This window comes from Giraffa tippelskirchi, chromosome 8 (assembly GCF_054371585.1).
Source record: "Giraffa tippelskirchi isolate mGirTip1 chromosome 8, T2T-mGirTip1v1.2.pri, whole genome shotgun sequence".
Taxonomy (NCBI): Eukaryota; Metazoa; Chordata; class Mammalia; order Artiodactyla; family Giraffidae; genus Giraffa; species Giraffa tippelskirchi.
The window spans coordinates 27804410-27820661 of NC_137282.1; the positions used below are offsets into that span (position 1 = coordinate 27804410).

Here is a 16252-nt window from a genome sequence, read left to right on the forward strand (position 1 = left end):
CTCCCAGGGATCTTTCCAACCCAGGAATTGAACCTGCCTCTCTTGCATCTCCTGCATTGGCAGGTAGATCCTCTACCACTGAGCCACCAAGGAAGCACCTCAGGAGAGGTTGAGGCTCTCCTAAAGTACTCAGCCAATAAGTACTAGAGTCAGGCATTTGATTCCAGAGGGACACAGCTCATGACAAAGCTGTGTGGTGGTGGTGGTTTAGTCGCTGAGTTGTGTCAGACACTTTGCAACCCCACAGACTGTAGCCCACCAGGCTCCTCTGTCCATGCAATTCTCCAGGCAAGGGTACTGAAATGGGCTGCCATATCCCTTTTCCAGGGGACGATGCTATGTTACCACCTTAAATAAAAATGCTGATAATGGTTTTGAAAATTAAAACATCATTGGCCTGAGTTGAGTCTAGAAACTTCATTCTTTAAATGGCATACTAGCTGAGAATAAGTATTTATCTGTAAAACTCTACATCATAAAATAACTGGAATATTTGTATTATTACTTTTGTGAAGCATTTTTATAATTATATCTTCAAAGAGAATCTAAAAGTAGCGTTTCATTTAGAAGAAAAGTGTGGAAACTCTACAACAGAGAAAGACATTGATTTCTCATAAGACTCATAAGACAGCATTTTCTTTTTTAAGTGGGTGAGGCCCTAAGTTATTCAGACCCTCTGGGCATTTTTCTCCTTTACGATTATGAAAATTAATAAAAGGAAACCTCAGCCAAAGTTGGGGTCAGAAGGCCAGTAGAGGGAGCTCTCGTGGCCTGCTTACCACTCACTTTCAAAAATCCCAATAGGAAGACAGCTTGTAAAGAATCTGCCTGCAATGCAAGAGACCCAGTTCGATTCCAGGGTTGGGAAGATCCCCTGGAGAAGGGATAGGTTACTCACTCCAGTATTCTTGGGCTTCCCTGGTGGTTCAGACAAGAATCTGCCTGCAATGCGGGAGACCTGGGTTTGATCCCTGGGTTGGGAAGATACCCTGGAGGAGGGCATGGCAACCCACTCCTGGAGAACCCCACGAACAGAGGAGCCTGGTGAGCTACAGTCCATGGAGTCACAGAGTCGGACACGACTGAGTGACTAAGCACAGCAGAACAGAAAGAAACTATCTTGGTCTCCCAAACAAGCAGCCCAGCCACATTCCTACCCCAGCAGGAGGAGGGACAACTTCCTTGTTGCCTAGCAACAAGCCCAGCCAATGGGAAACCCAGCAGCTCAGCCATGAGAAGCCATCATCACTTAAACCTTTCCTTCCCCCCAATGAACTTTCCTTTTTTCTTTGCTTATGACTTCCTTTCCTTGTCCTGCCTGCCTTTTACAAAAGCTGTTCATGCCCTGCAACTCCTCAGAGTAACTGTTTGCCAGATGAGATGCTACTGGATTCATGAAATGTTTAAAAAAAAATCCAGTTAGATCTTCAAATGTACTCAGAAGATTTTTGTTATTTTAACCAACAGTAGAGAAGTGCTTGTCTTTGTATTTTGCTCTATAAAAATTCCTGCTGCTGCTAAGTTGCTTCAGTCGTGTCTGACTCTGTGCGACCCCACAGATGGCAGCCCACCAGGCTCCCCCGTCCCTGGGATTCTCCAGGCAAGAACACTGGAGTGGGTAAAAATTCCTGAGGTACAACCAAAGACTACAAACACCTGGTCAAAATTATCCTCTCAAGGTAGATAATCTTGAAAACTTGAAACTTCACATACGACGTCATTTTGTTTGTATACAGAAAACACTGACCTGTTAAAAAACCTTGACCTGTCCACATGTGCCCAGCAAATTCCATCAGTGTCAATGAACCTTTTCGAGGTGTATCTGACTGTTAGAAGAAAAATAAAATGAAGGATGAGTTTTATTGTTTTGAATATTTTTAAGAATCAGAGTTATGGTTAACAGAGAACCTACCCGAAATGTATGGGTAGTGCTGGGCCTTGAAAACTGTTCCATGGTTAGAGATCTTTCTCGAAGAGGTGACCGTTCTACACTATCAGGCAGTGTACTCAACCCATGGTTTTGTAGATGTCTTCCTCTGAGCTAAATAAAGGATAATACATTCTTGTTAGAACAAATGCAGTTCTTAAAAAGACAAAATCTGTATATGCTTCAATCAGTCTGTTCATTCTTTCATTCACTTACTACACCATCCTGACCATCAGATAGTTCCTTGACACCTGGACTCTCTAATTCAGGCCATGTTTATATTTCACAAAATATTGAATCAACCCTCCGACCTCCTGTAAATTCTCACAAGCCACTGACTTTCAGGAAGCAGATCAGGGAGATGTTTTATGCTACTGAGCTCTTGTGAAACTGTTCCAAATATGTTTGCTTGCTTTCCAACGAACAGTGAAAATGGTGCACTTAAGTATTAAGAAATTTGTCTTACGGAAACGGGGCGCGATCCGGGAGCTGCCATGCTGTGCTCTCCAGTCTCTGAGCCTATTGGGGGCAACCTGCTCCGTGGGGTCTGAGTCAGAGGGGAGCCCATACGGTCCACGCCAGTTTGCCTGTAAAGACATCAATGTGACCTGAGCACCCAGGTGGAGAGAGACAGAAGACTTTTCCGCAAAGCTCCTCACCTGAGCTATTGATTGCAGCCTGCCTCCAGCACCTAGCAGGATGAGCTGAGTTTCCTGAAGGTGAATGTGGGCGGGGGACTGCGCCCCAGCTCCAGTCACTCCTGTGTTTAGCAAGGACTACCAGCCTGTGTTTAGTAAGTGCTCAGCTATGTGCAGAACACACAAGTTTCTGAAGGTCTAGTTCCTTCCCGTAAGGAGATTTGTTGTTGTTTAGTCCCTAAGTTGTGTCTAACCTTGTGCGACCCAGTGGACTGTAGCCCACCAGGCTCCTCTGTCCATGGGATTTCCCAGGCAAGAATACTGGAATGGGTTGCCATTTCCTCCTCCAGGGGATCTTCTGGACTCTGGGATCGAACCTGCGTCTCCTGCCTCTCCTGCATTGGCAGGAGGATTCTTTACCACCAGGGAAGCCCTCAGGGAGATGATTACAAGTTATTGAAAACAAGATGAAGACACATTAAGTAATTAGATTACAAGGCAATGCAGTCGATATAATATAGTGCTATGTCCAGTATCTGGTTCTTATTACAACTGCTATAGAAATTTAGGGAATAGAGCAATCAATGCAGGATGAAATTAATTCTACTGTGCAGGGCTTAGGTGAGGAATAACCACAAAATTTTATGTAAGGTCATAAAATCAAGAGGCAAAATGATGTTCTTTGATGGGAAAACCAAATATTGTGAAAATGTCAATTATTCCTACATTTTAAATAGATTTAATGCTATGAGGTCCGATGTGATACTTTTTTAAAAATTTGACAACCAGATTGTAAAATTTATCAGGATGGATTAGAAATTTTAATAAAAGAAGAGTAAGGATGATAAGACACCTTCCCTACCAGATAATAACACTGAAAAATTAAATGATCCAACTCATGCACAAGAATAGAGATGGATACTCTAGAAATGAATTCCAACTCATTTTTCATTTATTCACTAATCATAAACTTATGAAAATTAAAATATGACAGTTTTTGATCCATCAAGTTTTAAAATACACATACTGCCTAAAGTTTACAGGCTGTAAGGAAAGAGTCTTGTCTATTGCCAGGGGATCTATAAAAATTGGTAGAACCATTCTTAGAAGAACTTTGAAAAAATATTTCAAGAGCCTTAAAAATATTCATAACCTTTGACCTGGTAGCTTTACTTCTAGGACTCACCACCAGGAAACAATTTTTTAAGACACTCTAACCAAGACTTATGTCAGATAATAGTCACTGCAAGTAGTGAAAATATACAAGAAATGAAATTTTCCAGTAACAGGGCAACATATATACCCACATAATTATATTTTAATCATTAAAATCATGCTTTCAAAAATATGTAATAACATGGAAAATATGAAGAATGTTTAAGTGAAAAAGTGTATGAAAAAGGGCTACATTACAGGACTTCCCTGGTGGTCTAGTGGTTAAGAATCTGCTAGCAGATGCAGGTTGGATCTTTGGTTGGGGGGCTACTGATAAGCTCCCATGTGCCACAATGTAACATCTTGTGTGCAGTGACTGAGACCCAAAGCAGCCAAAATAAATTTAAAAAAGCACTAGCTGTTCTGGGAACGTCAAAGCAATCAATAAGACACTAGCTATTAACCTAAATATTGCCTGACACTTGGGTGACAGAGAAAACTGTTCCTCTGTAATTCTACAATTAAAGGAAGTGACAAATGCTTTAATAAGGCAATGATCTGATGTTGATCCCCAAGGCCAAAAGATTTTCTGAAATTCCCTACACAGAGTGAAACTTGTCCTTAGGGATAAATAAAACTAATAGGTATGCTGTTGTTGAGTCTTGAAGTTGTATCCGACTCGTCTGTGACCTCATGGGCTGTCCATGGGATTTTCCAGGCAAGAATACTGGAGTGGGTTGCCATTTCTTTCTCCAGGGGATCTTCCCAGTATAAGAATCAAACCCACAGCTCCTGCCACATCTCCTGCATTGCAGGTAAGGTTCTTTACCGCTGAGCCACTTACTCTAATAGCTATGTACATCAATTTTTACGCATCACAGTGAAAGTATCAATTATGTTTTTTAAAAGCTAATAATTAGCTAATTATTAGTTTTACAGACTCAGTCACTGAAACCCATCCAAGACCCTCTCCCTCAAAGAGCTTCCTTTTGTGTGGCTGCCTGTGCTATAGGTACATGGCCTGCCTTTATATTCTAGTATCCAACTAAGTATACTACTTCAATTCATGTTACATATCCAGAGTAATGAACCACTTAGAAAAATGTTCATATAAGATTTGACAGCGGATGCTTTGTCTGGAATAAACCACAAACTAACTGACAAGCATCTCTGTCCTCTGTGATCTTTGCTTTACCACCAGAGAGAAACAAGACTTACAGTTTTGTCCCCCTAAGCACTTCATCACTGTACACACTGGGGATTTTTAGTCTCTGGGAGTCTGAGGTAAGAGAAGGCAGCCTCCTGTATGCCAGTGTTTTCTTTGCAGAGGTCTGGGGTCCACGAGCATCCGTGATCCGGGCCAGACGGTTCGGGGCTGAGGAAAGAACAGTGGACCCTACACCCACTGGTTTGTCCTCCTGCTCACTCCTGGGGGAGAGAAAGCAACTTAATTACTCGGGTGTAAGCTCTGCTAGCGGAGAAGGCAATGGCACCCCACTCCAGTACTCTTGCCTAGAAAATCCCATGGATGGAGGAGCCTGGTAGGCTGCAGTCCATGGGGTCGCTAAGAGTCGGACACGACTGAGCGACTTCACTTTCACTTTTCCCTTTCATGCACTGGAGAAGGAAATGGCAACCCACTCCAGTATTCTTGCCTGGAGAATCCCAGGGACGGCGGAGCCTGGTGAGCTGCCGTCTATGGGGTCACACAGAGTCGGACACGACTGAAGTGACTTAGCATAGCATAGCAAGCTCTGCGAGAACAGGGCACTTACATATTTGTCCTTTACCAGACTCTGTCTAGAGCCTGGATGCAGAACATAGTCCCATTTGTTCAACGAATGAACAGACTAACATTTCCAGTTCAATTTTAATTTCAATGAAGGATCATCAACAGGGAAAAAAAGATCTAAGCTTCTTCTTGTTTGCATGAAACCATATAGCCCACAAGATGCAGGATTCACAGCTACAGTCCCCTTTTCTTATCAGCCCCAACCTAACTGAAATTGTTTTGTGGCTGATATCAGAATATCGTCCTTTAACTTTTACACATTGACTGCATGTGGTGTTTAGTGCTAGAATGCATCTAGCACAGGGAAGAGGGTGGGTACCTATTTTTTATACGCACTGTGTTCTATCTGCAAAATAGGTAGGTCTCTGCTGAAGTGGTTTTGCTTGAATTGTCATCACACCATTCAAGTCACTATAAAAATTGTTGGAGAAGCGATGTATCTGGAGAAAGTAAACACAATAAAAATTAAAAAGCATCCAGGGTCACTGCAATTACTGTTGCCGGTCAGGAACCTGCAGGAAAAAAAGAGGACACCTTCAAACTGGCTAATTGGAGGTGCATTTAATAAAGGGACTCTATTTTCTAAAAATATATGAAGAGAAATTAATAAAAAAAAATGACTGAATTTCTGAATGGGCTTCCCCAGTCGTTCAGCAGTAAAGAATCCTCCTTCAAGGCAGGAGATACAGGTTCGATTCCTGGTTTAGGAAGATCCCCTGAAGAAGGGAATGGCAACCCACACCAGTATTCTTGTCTGGAGAATCCCATGGACAGAGGAGTCTGGCGGGCTCCAGTCCATGGGGTCACAAAGAGTTGGACACAACTGAGTGACTGACACTCACTCACTCAGTCTTCACATTGGTGATAACAAGTCCAACTTCATAGAGTTATTAGAATTCAACTTGATAACCTTGGTGAAAGCATGAAGTAAAGGCTAAAGGCTAAATTATTACTAATCTCGTATCCGGCCTGTAATACGAGCAAGTGAGATTTAAAATAATATTTAGTTTCAGGCAAGCAGGGTTTCTGAAACTAGAATTCTAATTCCAGAAAAATGTGGCAACCCTAATCCCATTTTCCTCATATCAAATACATATAAAAAATAAATGTCAGGCATTAATTAAGACCTATTGTGATTATCACAAAATGCTTTGCCTGTCTCAGAATAAACTCTACTAGTATTTTATTTTTACTTTTAACTTTGTTGCCCATTCACTTTCTTTTACATTTGTCCAAATTAAAATAAAATAGCTATAAAAAATTTTAAAAAACCATAAAAAGCCATAAGTACAAAATATCTGTTTAAAAAATTCCTTTGACTTGAAAATTTCCATATTTCTCAAGTATATTTATGTTGCCTGATAGTTAAAGCTTCTCTTCTATGTTGTCATAACTGTTCATTTGTATGTGATTCCCATTTCATATTTTAATATGAAAGTGGGAAATATTATTGAGCCTGTCAGCAATTTAAAGAGACCAAAAAGTACATTAAGCTGGTAGCAATTTCAAAAGTTTCTTTTGAACAGCACAAGCAAAGACTAAGTGGAAAGAAAGCCCTGACACTGGAGAGTAAATTCTATTAGTTATTTCTGTTTTAATCCACTGCTCCCTGAACCTCATGCCCTATTGCTCCTATGCTAGGTGCATATTTTTGCCTCTGCTTTGTCATCCTCCAAAGTTGCAGTCTATATCTAAAGCTACAACTGTCATCTATTCTAAACATATCTACTAGATTGCCTCTGTGTGTGTGTGTGCATGCATATGCACGTGTGTGCGTGCATGCTGTACTGTTTGTCAAGGCTTGACTCCCTCCAACTAACTTGTAAGGACCAGGAATTTCGTCTTCTGTCTGCTTCCCCACACCAGACAGGCTGTGCAAACATCAAGTCCAAACCCCTTAGCCCTCCTGAAGGTCTCCCATGAACAACTGCACCCTTTGCAGCCTCACTTTCCACTAGATCTTTGAATGGGGACATAACGCAAGAAAACTGTACTGAGTTCCCAGTACGTGCCTGTGCTAGGAGCTCTCACATGTCTATATGATTCTGTCCTCACAACAATCCCTTGCACAACATACGATTGCCCTCACTCTACGGATAAAGAAACTGAAGTTTAGAAAAGTAGAACAGGCCCAGGATAATCCAATGCCATGTCCTGCCACAGAGACTCTGCTGGTCCAGTGCCCCATTCTCTGGCCCTCAGTCAGTCACTGCCGCCCTCCCTCACTGCTCCACGTCAGACCTGTCTGAATTGACCCACACAGTCTTCCCATCTAGGAAAACCACCTGTTTCTTCATATTTGGCTCAAATTTCATCTCCAGCCTAAAAGATGAAGCCTCGCTTCAGGCAGGGTAAATCCTCCTCACTCGCATTCTCTTACAACCCTTCTTCTGCACATCACTTAGAGAAGACACTGCATCTGACCTGCATCATACTTTTCACTTGACTAGTTGAGAGAATATGCTGTGATCATCTCTGTATCTCCTTAAAACACCTAATGCAGTTGGTGCGTGGGCGCTCAGTTGTGCCTGACTCTTTGCAACCCCGTGGACTGTAGCCCACCAGGCTCCTCTGTCCATGGAATTTCTCAGCCAAGAATGCTGGAGTGGGTTGCCATTTCCTACACCAGGGGGTCTTCCTGACCCAGGGGTCGAATTTGAGTCTCCTGCATTGGCAGGTGGATTCTTTACCGCTGAGCCACCTGAGAAGCCCCAATACAGTTCACTTAATACAAACTCAATAAATGCTGAATGAACTCAATGCATACTCATTGATTGAGTCTGTTATTGCTTTGGTGGGAGGGAAGGAGAACATCCATAACCTTCAACCTGTCTAGAAATACTGGGGAAAGCATTTTTTCTTTTCAAAAATTGTGGTATCAGTTCTACCACTCAAAACAGCTGGAAAGTCTCAAATCTGAGTGTGCCTGTTCTATCAAACAATCTGGCGATTCTATTAAACTTCATAAAATATTTTAAACTTTTGGTCTTATTGGCCAACAGACCCAAATATCTTGATAACAGAATTTAACACTGGATACTTGCACTCTGGACAAACTGAGGCCAGATATATAAAGACTGAAAGAAAGAGAGAGTGAGAAAGCACCTACCTGAGGTGGGTTAAGATGAGAAGCCAGGGATACACTTCGAGTTTCAGAACTTCTGGAGGGCGGAACACTGGACACATCAGCGTTAATGCGGGAGATGACTATGGGTGGAGATTTATTCTCAGCTACTTTCAATTTTTCTTTCTGTTTTTTTCCTTCTGTGCCAAAGAAAAAACAATATTATTAAGAAACATTATCTAATACTGTATACGTACTTAAAATTCACTGTTCAGAGAGAGTATTTCTTCTTGAGATACCTTGATTTTGCGGTGGTCACTGAACCTTAAAGGGGACAGACCCCACAGAGTAATGGGCTCTGACACTTTTCCAAGAGCATCTAATAAAATGCCTATCCTTTCAGTGGTAGGTAAAAAAAAAAAAATCAGAATTATACACTGGGGCAAGAATGATTCTTGGTATTTTATAATATCCCAATTAATCCCTTTGACTGAAAAAAGTAATATTTAATTAATGATTATTATACTATTGTGAAAATTGGTTAACATGAGTCATTACTGTCCACCACTGACATTTCTGTCATTTGTTTCTGCTCAGTTTCGAGTAGAGAACATTTTATACAGGTAAATGAAGTGATTAATAAATTAGCTTTGTTGACCTTTTATTTTATAAATAATGTCGTCTAGAATTAAAAACCAATATCCCATTACTAGAGATTAATTTTTTTAACCAGAATTTAAAAAGTGACTTCTAGCTTCTTTCTAATGTATTTCTGTGTTTTTTCAGGAATACCTCGATCTTCTTTTTATAGCTCAAAACACGAGAATGTTGTTTCTGAGGTGATTAAAGGTTACTTGTGAATAAAGACAGAAACCCACTTCCCTCTCACTCCATTAATGTCCTAGATTTGGCCAAGTCAAGCAAGTGGGACAGAAAGTTGAGGAGCATGGGTTACTTTTTCTTTTCAATACATTACATTACACAAATTAAGTACCTATAAGTGTAATTTCCCAGTTTTTTCTGGTCAGCTTTTCCAGCACCTCCACCACATTCATCCAGACGTGATCAAACACTTCTGCAGCCACTGCATCTCTGATACAGTCGTGCGGCGACACGGGAGGAAGTCCGTGCTTACGCCACGTCCTGCGACGATGAGCTGGTTTTTGTTCAAGACAGTCCTCGTCACTAAGGACAAAACCCATTCTCATTACTAAGCTATCAATGGTTGAGGTTAAAAGAATGCTACTCCTCTATCTAGCCAACATACATGCATATATGCATACTGAATGTATATAAACAAAGAGCATTTTTTTAGTACCAATTTTTAACCGGGAGGCAAATTTTCATTAAATACCAATAGCTTTTGTCTAAGAATCAGATATGCATTTAGAGCAGAGACTGGACCTGGACCTTTTCCCCTTTGCTCTCCTGGGCAGCCGGATACAGCAACCCTGGGGAACAAAGCCCACTAGGAGCCTTTCCACTTTCAACAATGCGCTGAACGCAGTTCTTGTTTTCTGCCGGTGCCACTTTGTCAGTAAGAAAGGGAAACACTGCTCTAACATATCTATATCCTGCCAGGAATTGAAAAACTTTAGGGAGCACAGGACTGTCAAAAGAATGGAAAATCTTTCAGATAAGTGAAAGATGCACAAAACACTAAATGAGCCTATAATCAACATACATGCCCAATAAATATGATTGTACTAAGTCAATGTCAAATAAAATTCTATTTACTCTTGTTTTCTGTCAAAAGCAAAATACTCTTCAATCTTTCCATCCACATCAAAAACCTCTTCTTCCAGAGATGAATGTGCCATGAGGTCCACAACCCTGGTGCCATCAGGACCCGGCAGGGAGGGGGCTGAGAGCACGGCTGGGACTATCCGAGAGCCAGAGATGCACAGCCTATGGGGAAAAGTAGATTCTCCATGAGGGTCAACAATACAATGTTTACATGATCAGGGTGGGCCTTTAAATTAGCTATAGAGCCACAGATTTCCAAATTTTAAAAAGCACTAAACATTACATTTGACAAAAGTCATATGCTTAAAAGCAACATTTTAACCCAGGCATCATTAAAATTTTTAAGGGCTTCTTAAAAGTCTAAATAATTCTACGAGTTTGTATCTTCTTTGCTATGATGAATGAGCATCATGGCATGGTCCCGAAGATGTGTGAATGGCATAAGGGATTTGCCAAAATCTGTTCATGGGCAAAAGAACACAGAATAGAGCTTTATTTCTTCTGCTACTGTCTTGAGGCTTAGTATCCATCACCATGAGGCAGTTTTTGATTTGGCATTGAGCCCCTCGCCTCTCAGAATATTTCAAACAATAGTTTAAAAGTTAACTGTCTTGATATTTGTATTACATGCACACAGCATCATCAGTTTAGAATCAGAAGTATCTTGGGTAAAAAAAAAAAAAATTGCTCTGTACTTGCCCCTGGAAGTTGGTGAAGCCAAGGACCACAGCTGAGATAGACATGAAAAAGTATAACTAAAATGCATTTGAAAATACTTTTTAGGGCTTCCCACGTGGCACAGTGGCAAAGAATCCACCTGCCAATGCAGGAGACACAGGAGACTCAGGTTCCATCCCTGGATCAGGAAGATCCCCTGGAGGAGGAAATGGCAACTCTCTCCAGTATTCTTGCCTGGAAAATTCCATGGACAGAGGAGCCTGGCGGGCTACAGTCCACGGGGTCGTAAAGAGTCGGACATGAGTGAGCATGAACACATCTGCTCATAACAGTGGATGGATGTGTGTGTATGCTAAGTTGCTTTAGTCGTGGCTACTGGGGTTCCCCAGTGGCTCAGCAGTGAAAAATCCACCTGCAATGCAGGAGCCACAGGAGATGCAGGTTCAATCCCTGGGTTGGGAAGATCCCCTGGAGGAGGGTATGGCTACCCACTCCACTATTGTTACCTGGAGAATCCCATGGACAGAAGAGCCTGGCAGGCTACAGTTCATAGGGTTGCAAAAAGTCAGACACAACTGAAGCAACTTAGCACATGCACACTCTGGCTATCACTTATTCATTTAAATATATACTTTAAAATATGCTTCCCAGGTGGCTCAGTTGGTAAACAATCTGCCTGCAATGCAGGAGACCCGGGTTAGATACCTGGGTCAGGAAGATCCCTTGGAGAAGGAAATGGCAACCAACTCCAGTATTGCCTGGAGAATCCCATGGACAGAGGAGCCTGGCAGGCTATGGTCCATGGGATTGCAAAGATTCAGACACGACTGAGTGACTAACACTTTCACACTTTCACTTTCGAAAGTAACTTCTAGCAACATACTCTCTGATGTTGCTGCTGTGTCCACAGTCATCAAGGAAGGGTCCATGGATGGCAGAAGCAGGCCGGCTGCTCTGGAAATGCTCAATTCCTTCATCAGCGGGCGGGATGAGCTGTCTTCCTAATACTCTGAAAGGGGGGGGGGGAACGAATATTTTTTATTGGAAAGGGGAAGATGTTTTGAAGCAGTTTTGAAAGTATGAAGCAATAAGGTAAATACTGGTGCATGAGCTGTGTAACGGGATCATAGGAAATGTACGGGCTTTGAAGGGGGACATACTACACTGTTCTTGCCATTCATGAAGAGCCTTGAGCCAAAGTTTGCAGCCTCCCTGAGCCACTGATTTCATCTGTTCCATTTTGTATGCAAAGTAGAGTAATAGTTCCCTTGTAGGACTAACAAGTAGCTTAGAGACAGTATAATCATATTCAGACAACTAGGGTAATGCTAGGCACACAGACGCTCCCTAAAAATGTTAACCGATACATACGCAACAAAGGAAAATAACGTGAATATATATACTTGGTTTACGGTCCTTGCCATACTTTCTTTTCTCTACCTTCTCTTCCCTCATTTTTATCTTAAGTACGTAAGACAACACTGAAAGAAACAGATCTGAGCTCCTGGGTTTAGGCAAGTGCACCATGATGCCTAGGAAAGTCCGTGCGCATCATTAACGTCTAGAGGACACTAAGGCAGGGGCTTACAATGGCCTGGAGATGAAAAGTCAAACCTACCAAGTCAAGGTTTTTAAAAATCTTAGTTACTTAGTTAAGATAACCAGAAGATTTGTCATCATGTGTGTGGAACTTCTAATGTAGTCTCCCCAGATATAACCCAGAGAAACTTCAGATAATTGACATGGATTTTTTTTTTACCCTCTAAGTAGGCTTGGCTGAGTAATTGAAGGAAGGCAATCTTCCCTTTATACTCAATCTACATCCTTCATCTTTGATATTAAAAAGAAATAGATGACCTTCTCCTACATAAGGGACCTTGATGAGATGGTCAGATTCATCCATGCCATAACCCAGCAAATAATCTCTCTGTTGCTTCCCAGACCTCGCCCCATGCATTGCTCCTCAAGGGCGGACAGACACAGCTGCTCACAGACTAGGAGTGGGAAGGTACGGATAACTCCCTCCCTTCTTCCATTCTTGCACCTGTGATGCATGCAATGTCTTTCTGAGCATGAGCTCCACTCGCTTCTCACAAATTAAAATGCACTTGGAAGGTCTCCAGATTTCCTCAGGCACCATTTCAAAGGAAGTGACTTCTCAGTAAAGCACATGTGTTCCGGGTACATATTTTGACAAGCACTTTCACTCAAAATATACCAATGTATTGAACAGGTCAACAGGGAGCAGTTCCCAATCCCTTTCCGGAGAATTTCTGTGAACAACCTCCTCACCTCAGATGCAGGGACCGGCCTGCCCATTCACGGCACTCAGCCTGGAGATTCTGGGTCTGAGGGCTTACTTGCCCTTCAAACAACATTTCCTCGACCTCCCAGAATAACTGCTGCACTTTCTTTGCACTGGCTTTGTCAAACTCCTAAAATACAGAAATGCACATTTAGTTAACACGACTAGAAGTTGTCAATAAGGGCTTCAGAATCAATGATACTTACAAATTTATATAGGAGGGGAATGTGACTGGATTGAAACCAGACTTACCAGGGCTCTAATTTTCACTCTTCTGAAAAATTACATCCCAACTGAGACTTAGTTTCCTTAACTGTTAAATAGAGATAATCTCTACTACTAGAATCTCTACTACTAGAATTATCCAAGATTTTACACAAACATAGTTATAGCTATGAATATACATATTGACATAGACATTGATAAAGATAGAAACACACACACCATATATCCAAGCACATACACCTGCACATACATGTGTGTACACAGACATGTGTCCCTCATATAGTTGTGCATTGGACACCTAACTACATTTGGAAATTACAAACAATTTTTTTCTAATGAATTGGAATATTATTTCATGGAAAGGGTCATTCACTTTCTTTTAATCAAGGAAAACAGAAAAACAAACAAACAAAAAACCACCTTAGGTATCCTAAAAGATGTGGTTATTAGGATGAGACCAGAGTATTCATTTTTCCTGTCTGGCCTTAAGAGATTCTTGGGCTGTGGGTGCAGTGAACTGTCAGTGAGAAAACCCTTCAGTTTTTCTGTATATTGGAAATGATTGAGAAGTAACAGACCTAGTGCCCTTACAGTCAGTGATGAAAACATGAACAGAAGTACAACTGGAAGAACCAATTATTGGCTTACAGGGCAAGGGCTTGAGTTCGGTCTGTTTTCTCCCAGGGCGGGTGTGTGAACCTGAAATCTAATCCATAAATTCAGCCTGACATACCTGATCCAAAATGGTCAACTCAGGCTGATTTTCACAGACTGCTATTCCATATTTTCCATGATACTTCTTCCCCTTAAGCTGATAAAAAAAAACTAGATTCCCAGACTGCAGGGTAGCTGAATTACCTCTTTTAAAATGCAAATAAGGAGAAAACTCAGAAAAATATTTGGCTGGGGTGTGAAGAGGGCTTATTTTCATTTTTCTCTCTTTTGTATTTTGTTGCTTTTACAAGTATTACCTATGGAAAGGTAAATAAACGTTTTTAAATTCAAAGCAAAACAATGTTTAGGGACTGGAGTAATTTAAACTCGATAAATGCAAGTCATAAGACTCTCTTTGGATAATTACTTGAAAATTTGTAGGAAAGGAACCCAGCATTTGGAGGGTAATGCTTCATAAAGCAATGGTTCTCAGCCTTCTTTCCATCTGCACTCTTTTGACCAAGGAGTGTGGGTGGGAGTGGGAGGAATGGACGTGAGGGTGGGGGCTGTTTACCCCAGTGACAGACTCACATCTCCTCCGAAAAGTGCCCCAGTGATTCAGCGCTGACTCCCTTTCAGCCTCCCCCCAGCCCCCGCCCCGCACCCTACAACCCTCTCCCTCTGGCCCCTTTGGAGAACCGCTGCTATAAAACCATGTAAAACCATCCCTGGGGAGCGGACCCACGTGCGCAGTCCAGGGCGGAGAGCTGCTTTTAAAGAAAGCAAGGAAAACCAGAACACAAACAAGAAAACAGCAGGGCTCAGACCATCCAAGGAGCTAGTCCGGACTCTTCCACGGCCACAGGGGCGTCACAAAAAGCCTGTGTTCCAGAATTCTCAGACTCTTGAGGGGATGAGGAGGTTAGAAACTGGGCAATCACACAGATGTGAACGGTAAGCCTGGGCTGCAGAGTAAAGTCCCACCCAGCTCAGTCTCAGTACAGGGTTAACATCTTCTGCTAGGATTAGATGTGAAATATCTGACTTAGAATATTCAGGGGAAATTCCCTAATCGTGATTTTTTTTTTTTAAACAGCTTTTTTTTCCTCCAATTTTTCTCTTACTCAGTTCCAAATTGTCGGAATCTCTCCTGAATTTCCAATCACAGATATTTATGCAGGAAATCATATATAACAAGCTGATGGGGGGTTTGGAGGTGGGAAAAACAGAACTATCAACAGCTAAGATGCTGGATTATGTGGCCATGGGAGCTTTTTAATTTTCTTAAGAGTGTATTTTCAGTTTTATGTGTGACATGTCAGTGCTTTTATATTTATGTGTATGTACGGGTGGACCAGGTAATGCTTTTAATTTGGTAAAAACTTTAAAAAAAAAAAAAATAAGAAAGCAGATCATCATTATGAATTGTAACCATGATATTATCTAAAATTTTGTGAGACATACATCATCTCTCCAGGAGTAAATGGAGCTCCTCTCCGTAGATAAACCAGTGGTTGAACTCTGTGTCCCAGACCCAGACCAGGAGTTGGGGGCTTCTGTAGGCGTGGGGCTCCCACTTGATGAAAATGATGACAAAGGTTCCCTGCAGGAAGAAATGTAAGTAACATAAATGACAGTTACTGGGAACAGGTTTTACTGGGAAGCGGCTTCACCTCTCTGAGCTTACTTCCTCCTTTTTTCTTTAAATATACTGGTTAATTTTCACAGTATACTGATTTTAAAAGATTTATGCAGTGTAACATTTCCACTTGGCTAAAAATAAAGGTTTTTTTTTTTTTTTTCACTTTGTAGAAATCCATGGCCCATCAGTGATTCTGTTTCCCATATTCATTCAGGCAAGTTTTGATTTTGTGATCAGAAGCATTTAAAAGGTTAATTCTTACCGGCTGTATTTAGCAATGGCTTTCCGTACATTTTTTGTAAAATCAGTAGGTAAAGGATCTTTGCTTTTCACAGCGAAATTCTGCTTTCCAGATCCTTCTGACAGTCCTCTTCTGAAAAAATTAAATACGAAAAGTAACTGTAATACAATGTTTATTCATTAAGA

At 41.4% G+C, this 16252-nt stretch overlaps 2 protein-coding genes across 16 annotated transcripts in view; one reads left to right on the top strand and one right to left on the bottom strand.

The window, feature by feature from the left end:
• FAM149A (family with sequence similarity 149 member A) overlaps positions 1 to 16252 on the bottom strand; it is a 37388-nt gene that overhangs the window by 1990 nt on the left and 19146 nt on the right. For 2 of the 13 annotated variants that reach the window (XM_081521710.1, XM_081521718.1), the window contains exons 2-13: positions 16089 to 16199; positions 15649 to 15787; positions 13293 to 13435; positions 11884 to 12009; positions 10314 to 10484; positions 9571 to 9761; positions 8622 to 8776; positions 5849 to 5952; positions 4939 to 5148; positions 2394 to 2514; positions 1913 to 2041; positions 1748 to 1826 (exon numbers count right to left, since the gene is read on the bottom strand). In XM_081521710.1, coding sequence (XP_081377836.1) covers positions 1748 to 1826; positions 1913 to 2041; positions 2394 to 2514; positions 4939 to 5148; positions 5849 to 5952; positions 8622 to 8776; positions 9571 to 9761; positions 10314 to 10484; positions 11884 to 12009; positions 13293 to 13435; positions 15649 to 15787; positions 16089 to 16199 — 1679 coding nt within the window. Of the gene's footprint in view, positions 1 to 1743; positions 1827 to 1912; positions 2042 to 2393; positions 2515 to 2819; positions 5149 to 5848; positions 5953 to 8621; positions 8777 to 9570; positions 9762 to 10313; positions 10485 to 11883; positions 12010 to 13292; positions 13436 to 14263; positions 14502 to 14929; positions 15040 to 15648; positions 15788 to 16088; positions 16200 to 16252 lie in introns of those variants that run through there. The other 11 variants (XM_081521712.1, XM_081521713.1, XM_081521711.1 and 8 more) reach the window with 9 other exon arrangements.
• Positions 15148 to 16252, top strand: part of LOC145518107 (uncharacterized) — a 41033-nt gene continuing 39928 nt past the window's right edge. Inside the window, exons 1-2 of one of the 3 annotated variants that reach the window (XM_081521732.1) lie at positions 15148 to 15801; positions 15997 to 16040. The gene's annotated coding sequence lies outside the window, so the exon portion shown is untranslated. The remainder of the gene's footprint in view (positions 15802 to 15996; positions 16041 to 16252) is intronic. The other 2 variants (XR_014062615.1, XR_014062616.1) reach the window with 2 other exon arrangements.